We start from the raw sequence: 17,529 nt of genomic DNA, 5'->3' as shown, positions 1-17,529 counted from the left end.
CAATGGAGATGGAAGAACACAATGGAGATGGAAGAACACACTGGAGATGGAAGAACACACTAGAGATTGAAGAACACACTGGAGAAGAAAGAAGAACACAATGGAGATGGAAGAACACACTGGAGATGGAAGAGCACACTGGAGATGGAAAAACACAACGGAAATGGAAGGACACAATGGAGATGGAAGAGCACAATGGAGATGGAAGGACACAATGGAGATGGAAGAACATACTGGAGATGGAAGAGCACACTGGAGATGGAAGAGCACACTGGAGATGGAAAAACACAATGGAGATGGAAGGACACAATGGAGATGGAAGAACATACTGGAGATGGAAGAACACAATGGAGATGGAAGAACACAATGGAGATGGAAGGACACAATGGAGATGGAAGAACATACTGGAGATGGAAGAACACAATGGAGATGGAAGAACACAATGGAGATGGAAGAACACAATGGAGATGGAAGAACATACTGGAGATGGAAGAACACAATGGAGATGGAAGAACACACTGGAGATGGAAGAACACAATGGAGATAGAAGAACACAATGGAGATGGAAGAGCACTCTGGAGATGGAAGAGCACACTGGAGCTGGAAGAACACAATGGAGATGGAAGGACACAGTGGAGATGGAAGAACACACTGGAGAAGGGAGAACGCAATGGAGATGGAAGAACACACTGAAGATGGAAGAACACACTGGAGCTGGAAGAACACACTGGAGCTGGAGGAACACAATGGAGATGGAAAAACACACTGGAGATGGAAGAACACAATAGAGATGGAAGAACACACTGGAGATGGAAGAACACACTGGAGCTGGAAGAACACAATGGAGATGGAAAAACACAATGGAGATGGAAAAACGCAATGGAGATGGAAGAACACACTGGAGATGGAAGAACACAATGGAGATGGAAGAACACATTGGAGCTGGAAGAACACACTGGAGCTGGAAGAACACAATGGAGATGGAAAAACACAATGGAGATGGAAAAACGCAATGGAGATGGAAGAACACACTGGAGATGGAAGAACACAATGGAGATGGAAGAACACACTGGAGCTGGAAGAACACACTGGAGCTGGAAGAACACAATGGAGATGGAAAAACACAATGGAGATGGAAAAACACACTGGAGATGGAAGAACGCAATGGAGATGGAAGAACACACTGGAGATGGAAGAACACACTAGAGATTGAAGAACACACTGGAGAAGAAAGAAGAACACAATGGAGATGGAAGAACACACTGGAGATGGAAGAACACAATGGAGGTGAAAGAACACACTGGAGATGGAAGAACACAATGGAGATGGAAGAACACAACGGAGATGGAAGAACACAATGGAGATGGAAGAACACACTAGAGATTGAAGAACACACTGGAGAAGAAAGAAGAACACAATGGAGATGGAAGAACACACCGGAGATGGAAGAACACAATGGAGATGGAAAAACACAATGGAGATGGAAGAACGCAATGGAGATGGAAGAACACAATGGAAATGGAAGAACACAATGGAGATGGAAGAACACAATGGAGATGGAAGAACACACAACAGATGGAAGAACACAATGGATATGGAAGAACACAATGGAGATGGAAGAACACACTGGATATGGAAAAACACAATGGAGATGGAAAAACACACTGGAGATGGAAGAACACACATTAGATGGAAGAACAGACTGGAGATGGAAGAACACACATTAGATGGAAGAACAGACTGGAGATGGAAGAACACACATTAGATGGAAGAACAGACTGGAGATGGAAGAACACACATCAGATGGAAGAACAGACTGGAGATGGAAGAACACACATTAGATGGAAGAACACACTGGAGATGGAAGAACACAATGGAGATGAACACAATGGAGATGGAAGAACACAATGGAGATGAACACAATGGAGATGGAAGAACACACTGGAGATGGGAGAACACAATGGAGATGGAAGAATACACTAGAGCTGGAAGAACACAATGGAGATGGAAGAACACACTGGATATGGAAAAACACAATGGAGATGGAAAAACACACTGGATATGGAAGAACACACATTAGATGGAAGAACAGACTGGAGATGGAAGAACACACATTAGATGGAAGAACACACTGGAGATGGAAGAACACAATGGAGATGAACACAATGGAGATGAACACAATGGAGATGGAAGAACACATTGGAGATGGAAGAACACACTGGAGATGGAAGAACACACTGGAGATGGAAGAACACAATGGAGGTGAAAGAACACACTGGAGATGGAAGAACACAATGGAGCTGGAAGAACACAATGGAGATGGAAAAACACAATGGAGATGGAAAAACACACTGGAGATGGAAGAACGCACTAGACATGGAAGAACACAATGGAGATGGAAGAACACACAACAGATGGAAGAACACAATGGAGATGGAAGAACACACTGGATATGGAAAAACACAATGGAGATGGAAAAACACACTGGAGATGGAAGAACACACATTAGATGGAAGAACAGACTGGAGATGGAAGAACACAATGGAGATGAACACAATGGAGATGGAAGAACACAATGGAGATGGAAGAACACACTAAAGATGGAAGAACAAAATGGAGATGGAAAAACAATGGAGATGGAAGAACACGCTGCAGATGGAAGAACACAATGGAGATAGAAGAACACACTGGAGATGAGTAAATCTGTTCAGGGTGACTCAAATTTGCTTAATTATAATGTAGCAAAATATTTAAACTTGCCCGAAACCAAATTTTTCTAACTTGCACGGTGCAAATCCAAAACGGCAGCCAGGATAGATTGTAGAAGGCCAGGGAAAATAAATTATACTCACCTCGCTGCTCACTTGTCTCGTTGCCGCACCTCCTTGGTTCTCCACCAGCTACCGACACTTCTGATCTTGATGATAGGCAACGTCTACTTCCACATCTTCCTTCACTCTGTGCTGGGCTGAGTAGAATCGGATGATGGACATTGTGACATCACGCCGTGTGATGCCCAATGTGTTGATTAGGAGCTGACGTGCATCGTCCACTAAGCCTAGCACAGAGTGTTCATCCAAGGGCTACTAAGACTAGCACAGAGTGATTATCCAAGGGCTATTAAGCCTAGCACATAGAAGTGATCATCCAAGGGCTACAAAGCTTTGCACAGAATGATCACCCAAGGGCTACTAAGCTCTGCACAGAGTGATCTTCCAAGGGCTACTAAGCCTAGCACAGAGTGATCAATCAAGGGCTACTAAACCTAGCACAGAGTGATTATCCAAGAGCTACTAAGCTTTGCACAGAGTGATCATCCAAGGGCTACTATGCTTTGCACAGAGTGATCATCCTAGGGCTACTAAGCCTTGCACAGAGTGATCATCTCAGGGCTACTAAGCTTTGCACAGAGTGATCATCCTAGGGCTACTAAGCCTTGCACAGAGTGATCATCTCAGGGCTACTAAGCTTTGCACAGAGTGATCATCCAAGGGCTACTAAGCTTTGCACAGAGTGATCATACAAGGACTACTAAGCCTTGCACAGAGAGATCATCCAAGGGCTACTAAGCCTTGCACAGAGAGATCATCCAAGGACTACTAAGCCTAGCACAGAGTGATGATCCAAGGTCTACTAAGCTTTGCACAGAGTGATCATCCAAGGGCTACTAAGCTTTGCACAGAGTGATCATCCAAGGGCTACTAAACCTAGCACAGAATGATCATCCAAGGGCTACTAATCCTAGCATAGAGTGATCATCCAAGAGCTACTAAGCCTAGCACAAAGTGATCATCCAAGGGCTACTAAGCCTAGCACAGAGTGATCATCCAAGGGCTACTAAGCCTAGCACAGAGTGATCATCCAAGAGCTACTAAGCCTAGCACAGGAATCAACCAAGGGCTACTAAGCCTAGCACAGAGGAATCAACCAAGGGCTACTAGTCCTAGCACAGAGTGATCATCCAAGGGCCACCAAGCCTAGCACAGAGTGATGAAAGACACTGAAGAGGATGGCTCCTGCCATGAAGATCAGAAGTGACCAGATCTACAGGGGGCCAAGGAATGACTGGGCAGGGAGGTGCGGCATGGAGGAAGATGAGCGGCGAGAGGAGCTTCAATAGGCACATTCAACTTGCATCAAATGCAGTAGAAGAAATTGTGTTTCTTAAACAAATTTTGGTGAAAAGCTGAACAGAAATCTTTGCAAATCACCAGAGTATAACCGAATGATTACGCAACACTTTGTTGAAGTTTGATATCACCACTCGGAAGGACAAGAAAACCTAAGACTTGCTTTCTCCACTAGTGAATCCTTTGCTAATATCTGGTGTTGTGAATTCTGTGGCAGAGCTCCCTCCTGTGGTCACAAGTGGTACTTCGGCTGATTCTCTCTGGGAGCTTCCGTTTGTGGAGGAAACTGGTACTGCTGCTTCTGAGTTTCCTCCCTCAGGTGTATCTGGTGAGGTCGTTAGGTGCTTCTCTACTTAACCCCACCTAATGCTTTGATTCATGCTTCCTGTCAATGTTCCAGTGTTGGACTTGTGTTTCTCTGGATCATTCCTGTGGCCTGCTGCTCTGCATAGCTAAGTGCTTCTTTGCTATTTGTTGCTATTTTTTCTGTCCAGCTTGTCTATTTGTTTTGCTGGAAGCTCTGGGACGCAAAGGGTGTACCTCCATGCCGTTAGTTCGGTACGGAGGGTCTTTTTGCCCCTTTGCGTGGTTTTCTTTAGGGTTTTGTGTAGACCGCAAACTTATCTTTCCTATCCTCGTTCTGTCTAGAATATCGGGCCTCACTTTGCTGAATCTATTTCATCCCTACGTTTGTCTTTTCATCTTACTCACAGTCATTACATGTGGGGGGCTGCCTTTTCCTTTGGGGTATTTCTCTGAGGCAAGGTAGGCTTATTTTTTCTATCTTCAGGCTAGTTAGTTTCTCAGGCTGTGCCGAGTTGCATAGGTAGCGTTAGGCGCAATCCACGGCTGCCTCTAGTTGTGTTTGGAGAGGATCAGGGATTGCGGTCTGCAGAGTTCCCACGTCTCAGAGCTCATTCTATTATTTTGGGTTATTGTCAGATCACTGTATGTGCTCTGACCTCCATGTCCATTGTGATACGGAATTGCCTTTCACAACAATTTGGCCCCTCTCTGCCTTCAAACCAAAAGATCCATTCCTTAAAAGTTATGGCAATTATGATTGACGTGGTGCCAATCTGGAGATCGAGGGACCGAGGTGGTCCGACAGCTGCACAGAGGAGCCGACAAGCTACAGGTCAGGTTGGCCAACTTGATTTTTCTGCACACCTCATCAAAAAATCACGGACAGCCGACATTTTTATGGACACATTGTAAAACTGTAATAAATTATTAAGATTTTTAGTGATACATGTCTGCAGCAGAAAACCTTGATACCCCGACGTCAGCTGCATAAACTGAATTGTGAAATGATGAGAATTACAGCCGCAATATTCTGTACGAGCTTCTCCAGCTTCAAAGAAATCACGGACGCATCAAAGTTTTATCGCGGACAATGGAAAAAAGTGTCTGATTTTATTTCTGAACGGCTGGCAACCACCGGCCACTCAGATCAAGGTCACAAAGGGAAAACAAGAAAGAAAAGGAAGACCACCTACCTCTAAGTCCACGAAGACCCATACTACCAGGAAGACCGATGTCGCCCTGGTCTCCTTTCTGACCAGGCAAACCAGGAAGACCTCTCTCACCCGGAAGACCTGTAAAATATGAAAAGAAAGGAAAGAGTATGGAACAAGAAAGGAAGGACGGAACGAAGAAGGGAAGGAGCAAGGAAGAAAGGAAGTTATGAAAGAAATTAAGGGAGTCACAGAAGGAAGGAAAAGGGCATGAAGGAGAAAAAGAGGGAAGAAAATGAAGGAAGGAACAAGGAAGAAAGAAAAAGAAGTAATGAAAGAAGGGAAGAAGAGAATTAAAAAAAGAAAAGAAAAATGGGATGAAAGAAAGTAAGGAGGAAAAGAGGAAAGAAAGGAATGAAAGAAGGAGGAAATAAAGGAAGGAAGGAAGGAAAAAGGAAAAGAAAGGAAAGGAAGTAACAAAAAAAAGAAAGGGGGAAAGGAAATGATGAGAAAAAGAAGGGAAGAAGGTAGGGATGTAGGAAGGAAGAAGGGAAGGACAGAAGGAGGGAAGGAAGGAACAAGGAAGGAATGAAAAGAGGGAAAGGAATAAATTAAATACGGAATGAAGGGAGCGAAGGATGGAATAAAAAAATAAAAGGAAAGAGGAAAAGAAGAAAAAGAAGGAGGAACAAGGAAGACATGAAAATAAGTAATGACAGAAGCAAGGGAGAAAGTCAATAAAGGAAGGAAAGAAGGGAGAGAGGAAAGGAAACAAGGAGGGAAAGAGGGAAGAAGAGCAAGGAAGGAAGGGAGAGGGGGAATAAAGGAAGGAAAGAGCAAAAGAGAAAAGGAAGGAGGGAAGGAAGCAAGGAAAAAGGAAGGAAAGAAGGAGGAAAGAAGGAATAAGTAAGAAATTAAAGGAGGGAAAGGAAGTAACAAAAGTAGTAAGGATGGAATGATAGCAGAAAGGGAGAAAAGAAGCAAGGAGAGAAGGATGGGAGGAAGGGAATGAAGGAAGGAAGGAAGTAAAAAAAAAAGAAACAAGGAAGGAAGTAGGGACCGATGGAAAGAATGAAGTGAAGAAGGAAGGAAGGATGAAAGGATGAAAGGATACAGTATAGGAAAGAAAAAAGGAAGAGATTAAAGGAAGGAAGGAAGGTGCCATGGGGAGAAATGAAGAAAAGCGGGGAGGAAGGAGGGAAGGGAGGGATAATAAAATAGGGAACAAGGAAGGAAGAAAATTAAGTAAGAAAAAAGAGAAACAATGAAAGAAAGAAGGGAAATGAACAAAAAATAGAAAGAAAAAATAAAAGAAAGCAAGGATAGAAAGAAATGAAGAAGTAGAAAGGGATTTCATTAGATACAATTTAAACATTCTAACAAATATTTATTTGAGACAGAAACGAGTTCCTACAAGTTTTCACTGCACTTCCCCCTCGTCTTGGCAACTCATACATTGAAAATTTCCCAATAGGTGGCGATGATGAGCACAAGAGAAAGCTCCTCCTGGGGTAAAGAGGACCAGATCTTTGCATTGTGAGTCCTAAATGCTCCAATCACTCGCAGACGACCCTATTATGTCTTAGGCTCCATTATCACTTTGGTTTGGTTCTTACGTTGCTGTACTATGCGCCACAAATCAGTGTCGGTGCAGAAATCTCACTGAAAAGTCAATGATGATAATATAGAAGCTGGAAAGAGGATTCCCCACATTATAGGGAATAACAATGACCGCTGATGTCCGAGGGCGAATGTGACTAAGATTTAACCTCAGTAACATCACAAATGAAAGAAGTATCCGTGCTGGAAGAATAAGAACGGAACATTGCGCTGAGCACAAAGTCTGCAAAATCAGTGATTACAGGAGCCAGAGAATGGATAAGTGGTCTCAGCTGCAGTATTATAGTAGTTATATTCTTGTACATAGGGGCAGTATTATAGTAGTTATATTCTTGTACATAGGGGGCAGTATTATAGTAGTTATATTCTTGTACATAGGGGCAGTATTATAGTAGTTATATTCTTGTACATAGGAGCAGTATTACAGTAGTTATATTCTTGTACATAGGAGCAGTATTATAGTAGTTATATACTTGTACATAGGAGCAGTATTATAGTAGTTATATTCTTGTACATAGGGGCAGTATTATAGTAGTTATATTCTTGTACATAGGAGCAGTATTACAGTAGTTATATTCTTGTACATAGGAGCAGTACTATAGTAGTTATATTCTTGTACATAGGGGCAGTATTATAGTAGTTATATTCTTGTACATAGGGGGCAGTATTATAGTAGTTATATTCTTGTATATAGGGGGCAGTATTATAGTAGTTATATTCTTGTACATAGGAGCAGTATTATAGTAGTTATATTCTTATACATAGGGGCGGTATTATAGTAGTTATATTCTTGTACATAGGGGCAGTATTATAGTAGTTATATTCTTGTACACAGGGGGCAGTATTATAGTAGTTATATTCTTGTACATAGGGGCAGTATTATAGTAGTTATATTCTTGTACATAGGAGCAGTATTATAGTAGTTATATTCTTGTACATAGGAGCAGTATTATAGTAGTTATATTCTTGTACATAGGAGCAGTATTATAGTAGTTATATTCTTGTACATAGGAGCAGTATTATAGTAGTTATATTCTTGTACATAGGAGCAGTATTATAGTAGTTATATTCTTGTACATAGGGGCAGTATTATAGTAGTTATATTCTTGTACATAGGAGCAGTATTATAGTAGTTATATTCTTATACATAGGGGCGGTATTATAGTAGTTATATTCTTGTACATAGGGGCAGTATTATAGTAGTTATATTCTTGTATATAGAGGGCAGTATTATAGTAGTTATATTCTTGTACATAGGAGCAGTATTATAGTAGTTATATTCTTGTATATAGGGGCAGTATTATAGTAGTTATATTCTTGTACATAGGGGCAGTATTACAGTAGTTATATTCTTGTACATAGGAGCAGTATTATAGTAGTTATATTCTTGTACATAGGAGCAGTATTATAGTAGTTATATTCTTGTACATAGGGGCAGTATTATAGTAGTTTTATTCTTGTATATAGGAGCAGTATTATAGTAGTTATAGTCTTGTATATAGGGGCAGTATTATAGTAGTTATATTCTTGTACATAGGGGCAGTATTATAGTAGTTATATTCTTGTACATAGGGGCAGTATTATAGTAGTTATATTCTTGTACATAGGGGCAGTATTATAGTAGTTATATTCTTGTACATAGGGAGCAGTATTATAGTAGTTATATTCTTGTACATAGGGGCAGTATTATAGTAGTTATATTCTTGTACATAAGGTCAGTATTATAGTAGTTATATTCTTGTACATAGGAGCAGTATTATAGTAGTTATATTCTTGTACATAGGAGCAGTATTATAGTAGTTATATTCTTGTACATAGGGAGCAGTATTATAGTAGTTATATTCTTGTACATAGGGGCAGTATTATAGTAGTTATATTCTTGTACATAGGAGCAGTATTATAGTAGTTATATTCTTGTACATAGGGGCAGTATTATAGTAGTTATATTCTTGTACATAGGAGCAGTATTATAGTAGTTATATTCTTGTACATAGGAGCAGTATTATAGTAGTTATATTCTTGTACATAGGGGCAGTATTATAGTAGTTATATTCTTGTACATAGGGGCAGTATTATAGTAGTTACAGTATATTCCTGTATATAGGGGGCAGTAGTATTATATCTACACATGTATCAATATTAATGAATTTGAGTTTCCAGTTGTAGAGATCTCTTTCTATGACAAATCAAACACATTTAGATGAATACGGTACATTATTAGATGATGATCTTTACACGGCAGTTTGTTGAACATTATTAGAAAGGGTTTTAGTCTGGATCACTGAACATCCCTAAAATGTACAATGTTGTAAATTACAGTATTTCTCTAAGGGCATTATAACCCGTGATAGATGTACAGACAGACAGGTAGATGGATGGTTGTTCTTGCTCTTCTCCATGTATTCTATGTGGATGGTAAACCTCCAGAACGTTCATGGTTTTGGAAGGGTCACTGATAATTTTCTTTCATTACTGTGGATTACTCGCGGGGTGAATGCCGCCTCAGATACAGGGACCAGGATGAGTGATGTGATTCTCACATGTGGAAGCAGTTTAGTATTTGCTATAATTTTACACAAGGTGCAGATCATGCAGAGATTATGATGGACATGAAATGTTGGAATAAACAATGTGTCGGGTCCAAGGGTAGAATGAGCATCGAGATGAGATAATGAACTGCGGGAGGACAAGTGATGAAAAGGCTGCAGACAAGGTGAGAACAGAACGTCAGCGGCGTCCATAAGGGTTAAAATAATCTTGAGGAACCTTCTATTCTCATCTACTTGTGTTATTCCAGAATACGGTAAGGTATCAGTGAGATACATGTATACTGATATATCCAGTGTTTCATAAGACCAGGCAAAGGTCCTCCCTTGGTCCTATGTGGACCTCACCCTTTGTACCCAACGCCAATGAAGAATGGTTGATACCTCGGGAGGGTCGGGAGCCTTATGGTTAAGAGCCAAGTTCTTCGATATGCATAGACCGCGTCTTTCAGCCACGGCGCTCCCTTTTTATTGGGCTTTTTTTAAAGTTTCCGTACTCTTCTGGCCCCATGGTTTCAGGCTATACTCGTTTTCCATTGTTATTTTAGGAAATTGACAGGGGTCTACACATGGGCATGAATGCGGCCAAATTCATGGTTGTTTACAGAAAAAGTGAAGTCCTCGGCCAATTTACCAATTTTCAGAAATTACAAATGGACATCATCTTTCATTGTTTAGTCAGAATGAAGGTAGGAGACCCGAGGCATCAAATTATGAGGTTGTCAACGTCAACAGAAGGTTTCATAGTCAACTACTCGGGTTAAAACATTATAGATAAATGGACAAGTATCCAGAGGATAAATTCAACACTTATTGGCAGGGCTTAGTGCAGAGTCAGACTGATGCCAAAGGTAAGAGACTGGTTGTCTATTATCTACTCTGGTTTTCGACTTTTCTAATGTCATGTTGAAGACACCGTTTTGTCCAACATGAAGGTTGTTGTGGTTCCTCCATACAAACTGATTGTTTAATATGATGGGAATTCAGCAAAAATTTCCAGTTGTTGTTGTTACCTCTTAACCCAGGAAGTCCGGAAACACCAGGTTCTCCTTCCATTCCTTCATGACCTTGGTCTCCCTTTGGCCCTGGTGGACCTAGAAAAGAAAGCAAATTGTGGGCACTGGTAAAGAATATTCAGCAAAATGTCATGTTTCTTAGGTAGAAGAAACAACAGGAGTTTTAGGTACGGCTACATTATCAATTTTAACAAAGATGTCCACAATGGAACCAATACTAAGATTTGGCAATTACAGTACACGGCAGGTGGGAGTAAAATTCAAGATAACATCTGTATTACATAGCTGGAAACAGATCACCTCCTCCTCCCTCTCTCTGCGCAGAGACCTCTGTTCATTACACAGATCACGCTCCACGCTCTCCTCTAGAAGGTAATAGGTTGTGTTCTTTCATAAGTTGCCTATACCTATAGGATTCATTGATTTAACGTGTGAGGAATTGCCCAATACAGGAGACGTTGGAAGAAAGGAAGGTCAGATATGCTGGATTTCAGCATCAGCAGCGGACGGACATATGGCGCGTCTTTCCAGACCGCAGCATGTCTATTTATCTTACAAGACTTGTGGCATCGATGACTTGGACTCTACCAATTCAGTTATTTTTCCTCTGTCCATGGCCTACCTCTGCGCAGTACCCATGTACCGGCCAAGCCAGTATTACTTCACCATCTTTTCCAGGTCTGGCCTACACATTGACTCAGCCCTAAAACTTCTCCTTTACTGTCTCAAGGTCCTCAGAAACCCACCGCTATACGTACCTGGGCTCCGAGACATCCCCTCTGCTACTGGGCTTTCCTTTCTGTGCTCTCCACTTTCCAGGACATCAAAGATATCCCAGCCATGGTTTGGATCCAACCTGCCACTTATCAATCCAGTGGCAAGCTTGCTACCTATGTCTCTTTCCTTCCACACACACCAAAACTGAAGTTTACTATCCCAGTTACCCACTTCTCCTCTCTTCAACTCTCTCCTAGGCTACGTTCACATTTGCGCTGTTTGGCGCAGCGTCGTCGACACAACGCACAACGCATGGCAAACACATACACAACGCAGCGTTTTTTGACGCATGCGTTGTCCTATACAATTGAAGATCCAAAATGCCCCAAAAAAATACATTTAGTCAAAAGACGCATGCGTCAAAAAACGCGGCTCAACGCAGGCACCTGCGCCCTATGCGTTTTTCATAGACACTAATGTGTTTTTTGGCGCATTTACGACGCAGGTGCGTTGCATGCGTTTTTCTTCAGAAATGTGATGCATCAAAACTGCAACCTATAGCGTCGTCCGCGTCCTGTCTGGTGCGCCAAAAAAACGCATGCATCATAAAACGCATGACAACGCATACGGCGCATGTCCATGCGTCCCCCATGTTAAAGATAGGGGCGCATGACGCATGCGTCGGTATGCGTCCACGGCGCAAATGTGAACATAGCCCTACTTAACTGTAACAACACCCAGGGGTATAGTTCAGGAATGGAGGTGGTAGTGGCCCTCTAACCTCTTGGGCCCCTATGCGGCTGCACAGGTTGCCCCAATGGCATGTCTGCCCACCTGCCTATTTTCCCAAAACTTTCACAAAAAAATTAAGTACAATATTTGGGATTAACATGAACCATAAAATCACCAAACTCTGCAACAAGGTGAAGAAATAACAGTATATCATGCAGCAGAATAGGAAAGAGAGAAATCATTAAGTTACATTATCAATCTTTTCTGGGGTTCACAAAAAAGTTTTCACACCTTCTCCCAAAACATTAGAAATGGCTAAGCAGTGTGAACACTAGACTCTCGTACACGATGCTTCCAGGTTAACTTCTTTCTTTCCATTTTTAGTTTTTTATATTTCTTTCAGTACCCTCAAAAAGAAGAATGTACATACAACCTACTGAAAGTTATAATGTTTGACATGGGATCTAAGGGGTAGTATCACTCCTTGTGGAGAGTAACATGGCAGTGTAAGGAGACTTATAGGTCATGCAGTGCACCCTTGGGAAATCTGATCTCTTGCTTTGCACTGAGGAGGAGCAAACACCCCCAAACAAGTGTCTGCAGCTAGAGTGTCTGTTTTTAGTGTCCTAAAATTGACTTTTTAGGATTCCTACTTGCAGTAGGTGGTACTAGAGTTCTAGTCCTCTTCCAGTTTGCACAACGCTTGTCAGGAAGATTTTTGCATTATTTTTGGCCTTATAATTGTCCTGCTGTCTTCTTTATGATGTGTTTATCTGAATTTTCCCTCCCTGGTAACATAATCCCAGCCGCTCCCATAGAGTGAAGGTCAGAAGATGTAAAGTGAAGGCACCCTGGCATCCCGAGATGGGAAACCTATCTGTCTTTATCAGAAAAACACTCTTCTCTTTCTCTCGTGGTCTTTTTGACTGTTGGGAAGTAAACAGCGCTCCCTGACTGACAAGAGGCCCTGTCATAAAGTGATGTCTCTGGCAGGACATCCGTAACCACAAGCAATCACAAGGGTTGGAAGAGTTTTGCTCCAGCTACGAACGCACGTGGACGCAGCGGGACATACGCTCGGGAATGCACGGTGGTGAAGGGAGTGTTGTACAACGTCTTCCATTCTAATCTCATATGTGCTAAGAATTGAGTCATGAAGAAATGGAGTGTGGGGTGGAATGACTGCAAATGATAAGACAGGACGGGGACTTTAGGAAGTTTTTGGCTAAGGGCCTCCACCAACATTGATCCAACCGGACGTCTACTAGATCCAAAGCTGTCTGCCATGTACAAGAGCAACGCATCTTCCAATATCCGGAATTCGACCTCCCGGATTTTCATCTCTTAGCCCGAGTAAAAGCAATTGCAAAAAGTTGACTTTTATTTGGGAGGTCAACGATTCTGTGTGGTACTAAAGGCCGACCGGTCGTAGGGGCTTTTTTTTGGTAAAGAGTTTCCTCAATCTGGGATGGTGTATAATAATCATCACCATGGGCCATTTCTAGAAATTGTCTCAATTCCCACATACAAAAATGGCAATAACAAGGTCAGGACCAGGCATTTTTAAAGTTTTGCATTTTCATCCAAGAGCAATGAACTTTTTTTTATTTTACCATCAACCTAGCCGTACAAAGGATTATTTGCTGTGGGACTGGTTGTCATTTTCCATGACACTTTACCGTTTTTATTTTTCTGCCTTTCGAATTGTATTATATTGATACCATTTTGGGGATCTATGGATGAAGAGCTGTAACTCAAAAACTGCAATTCTCGTTTTTTTGATTCTGGCTTTTTTTCATCACATCGTTAATTGTATGGGTTGATTAATTTTATAGTTTGATAGATCACACTTTTACGCATGCGGCGATACCAAATATGTTTTTTTTTTATTTATTCATTTTATACTGGGAAAAGGAAGTTACATTTTTTATTAATATATATATATATATATTTTAAACATTTTGTATTACCTTTTAGTCAATTTCTAAGTCCCCATAGAAGACGATACGTATGTTGTGCTACAGGATATACAGTGGGGCAAAAAAGTATTTAGTCAGTCAGCAATAGTGCAAGTTCCACCACTTAAAAAGATGAGAGGCGTCTGTAATTTACATCATAGGTAGACCTCAACTATGGGAGACAAACTGAGAAAAAAAAATCCAGAAAATCACATTGTCTGTTTTTTTAACATTTTATTTGCATATTATGGTGGAAAATAAGTATTTGGTCAGAAACAAACAATCAAGATTTCTGGCTCTCACAGACCTGTAACTTCTTCTTTAAGAGTCTCCTCTTTCCTCCACTCATGCAGTTAATACAAGAGAAGATAGTATTCTGCTACAGATGGATCTGGATAAGTTGGAAACTTGGGCTGAAAGGTGGCAGATGAGGTTTAACAATGATAAATGTAAGGTTATACACATGGTGATATTGATTCCTTCTTCCCATTACACACTGAATGGGAAACCACTGGGTAAATCTGACAGGGAGAAGGACTTGGGGATCCTAGTTAATGATAAACTTACCTGGAGCAGCCAGTGCCAGGCAGCAGCTGCCAAGGCAAACAGGATCATGGGGTGCATTAAAAGAGGTCTGGATACACATGATGAGAGCATTATACTGCCTCTGTACAAATCCCTAGTTAGACCGCACATGGAGTACTGTGTCCAGTTTTGGGCACCGGTGCTCAGGAAGGATATAATGGAACTAGAGAGAGTACAAAGGAGGGCAACAAAATTAATAAAGGGGATGGGAGAACTACAATACCCAGATAGATTAGCAAAATTAGGATTATTTAGTCTAGAAAAAAGACGACTGAGGGGCGATCTAATAACCATGTATAAGTATATAAGAGGACAATACAAATATCTCGCTGAGGATCTGTTTATACCAAGGAAGGTGACGGGCACAAGGGGGCATTCTTTGCGTCTGGAGGAGAGAAGGTTTTTCCACCAACATAGAAGAGGATTCTTTACTGTTAGGGCAGTGAGAATCTGGAATTGCTTGCCTAAGGAGGTGGTGATGGTGAACTCAGTCGAGGGGTTCAAGAGAGGCCTGGATGTCTTCCTGGAGCAGAACAATATTGTATCATACAATTAGGTTCTGTAGAAGGACGTAGATCTGGGGATTTATTATGATGGAATATAGGCTGAACTGGATGGACAAATGTCTTTTTTCGGCCTTACTAACTATGTTACTATGTTACTATTACCTGTAGTAATGGCACCTGTTTAAACTTGTTATCAGTATAAAAAGACACCTGTGCACACCCTCAAACAGTCTGACTCCAAACTCCACTATGGTGAAGACCAAAGAGCTGTCAAAGGACACCAGAAACAAAATTGTAGCCCTGCACCAGGCTGGGAAGACTGAATCTGCAATAGCCAACCAGCTTGGAGTGAAGAAATCAACAGTGGGAGCAATAATTAGAAAATGGAAGACATACAAGACCACTGATAATCTCCCTCGATCTGGGGCTCCATGCAAAATCCCACCCCGTGGGGTCAGAATGATCACAAGAACGGTGAGCAAAAATCCCAGAACCACGCGGGGGGACCTAGTGAATGAACTGCAGAGAGCTGGGACCAATGTAACAAGGCCTACCATAAGTAACACACTACGCCACCATGGACTCAGATCCTGCAGTGCCAGACGTGTCCCACTGCTTAAGCCAGTACATGTCCGGGCCCGTCTGAAGTTTGCTAGAGAGCATTTGGATGATCCAGAGGAGTTTTGGGAGAATGTCCTATGGTCTGATGAAACCAAACTGGAACTGTTTGGTAGAAACACAACTTGTCGTGTTTGAAGGAAAAAGAATACTGAGTTGCATCCATCAAACACCATACCTACTGTAAAGCATGGTGGTGGAAACATCATGCTTTGGGGCTGTTTCTCTGCAAAGGGGCCAGGACAACTGATCCGGGTACATGAAAGAATGAATGGGGCCATGTATCGTGAGATTTTGAGTGCAAACCTCCTTCCATCAGCAAGGGCATTGAAGATGAAACGTGGCTGGGTCTTTCAACATGACAATGATCCAAAGCACACCGCCAGGGCAACGAAGGAGTGGCTTCGTAAGAAGCATTTCAAGGTCCTGGAGTGGCCTAGCCAGTCTCCAGATCTCAACCCTATAGAAAACCTTTGGAGGGAGTTGAAAGTCCGTGTTGCCAAGCGAAAAGCCAAAAACATCACTGCTCTAGAGGAGATCTGCATGGAGGAATGGGCCAACATACCAACAACAGTGTGTGGCAACCTTGTGAAGACTTACAGAAAACGTTTGACCTCTGTCATTGCCAACAAAGGATATATTACAAAGTATTGAGATGAAATTTTGTTTCTGACCAAATACTTATTTTCCACCATAATATGCAAATAAAATGTTAAAAAAACAGACAATGTGATTTTCTGGATTTTTTTTTCTCAGTTTGTCTCCCATAGTTGAGGTCTACCTATGATGTAAATTACAGACGCCTCTCATCTTTTTAAGTGGTGGAACTTGCACTATTGCTGACTGACTAAATACTTTTTTGCCCCACTGTACTGCAATACATCTTGATCTTACCAACCTACTTCTGGGCTTGATGGGTGTGCCAAGATGGTGGTGACAGAGGCTTTCAGAAGACGCCACGCTTTCACGAGTCAAACCCACTGATCAAATTGTAATTCTTTCTTTCTCCTGCGGGGGAGCTGCTGGGAAATTGAACACTTCCTGGCAATCAACTGAACCCACATGAGTTTTGTGATCAACTTTATGGTCAAGTGATCCATTCTAAAAAGTTGGGATTGTGAAAACTGGAGAAATCCTTTCAGACTTTGTATTGTACCTCCAATGTGTCCGATGGATCTATGAGACCTTTGGGTACCAGAATTGAGGAGCTTTTCTTCCCTCCTCCACATCTTCCCCTGACAGAGGTCTCCACAGATCTAATCAAATACATTTCAGTAAACAGCAATGAAATTTGACCTGATCGGCAGATAGAACATGTTTCGGAGGTGGACACCATCCAACACGCGTCATCGCCCTAAGAGTATTTGGACGTGGACCGCAAAAACTAAGGAAGAATCCAAGAAAAGCTAAAAAACCATTGAGAAGTAAGGAAGGAGAGAAAAAAAAAACATCGCTCAGAGCCAGAGCTTTCATATAAAGGCTGATCCGCCACAAATCTCGGCTTTATCATCTTCGTGTAAATACAATAAAATCAGTTCACAAACCGGTTACCAAAACATATGGAAGACGTCTTGGCCCAGCGCAGGATAAAGGACATGATGGTGGAGGCAGCAGACAAGGAGGGAGGTTATATAGGTTTATGTA

At 41.7% G+C, this 17,529-nt stretch overlaps 1 protein-coding gene across 1 annotated transcript in view; it reads right to left on the bottom strand.

The window, feature by feature from the left end:
- The window catches only part of SCARA5 (scavenger receptor class A member 5), a 339,153-nt gene that overhangs the window by 133,026 nt on the left and 188,598 nt on the right, over nt 1-17,529 (bottom strand). Inside the window, exons 5-6 of the mRNA XM_069728448.1 lie at nt 10,767-10,847; nt 5,630-5,728 (exon numbers count right to left, since the gene is read on the bottom strand). Of these exons, the coding sequence (XP_069584549.1) occupies nt 5,630-5,728; nt 10,767-10,847 (180 nt within the window). The remainder of the gene's footprint in view (nt 1-5,629; nt 5,729-10,766; nt 10,848-17,529) is intronic.

This window comes from Ranitomeya imitator, chromosome 5 (assembly GCF_032444005.1).
Source record: "Ranitomeya imitator isolate aRanImi1 chromosome 5, aRanImi1.pri, whole genome shotgun sequence".
In the NCBI taxonomy this organism is placed as follows: domain Eukaryota; kingdom Metazoa; phylum Chordata; class Amphibia; order Anura; family Dendrobatidae; genus Ranitomeya; species Ranitomeya imitator.
The sequence above is the reverse complement of the archived record's forward strand: the minus strand, read 5'-3'. Positions and strand labels throughout refer to the sequence as shown.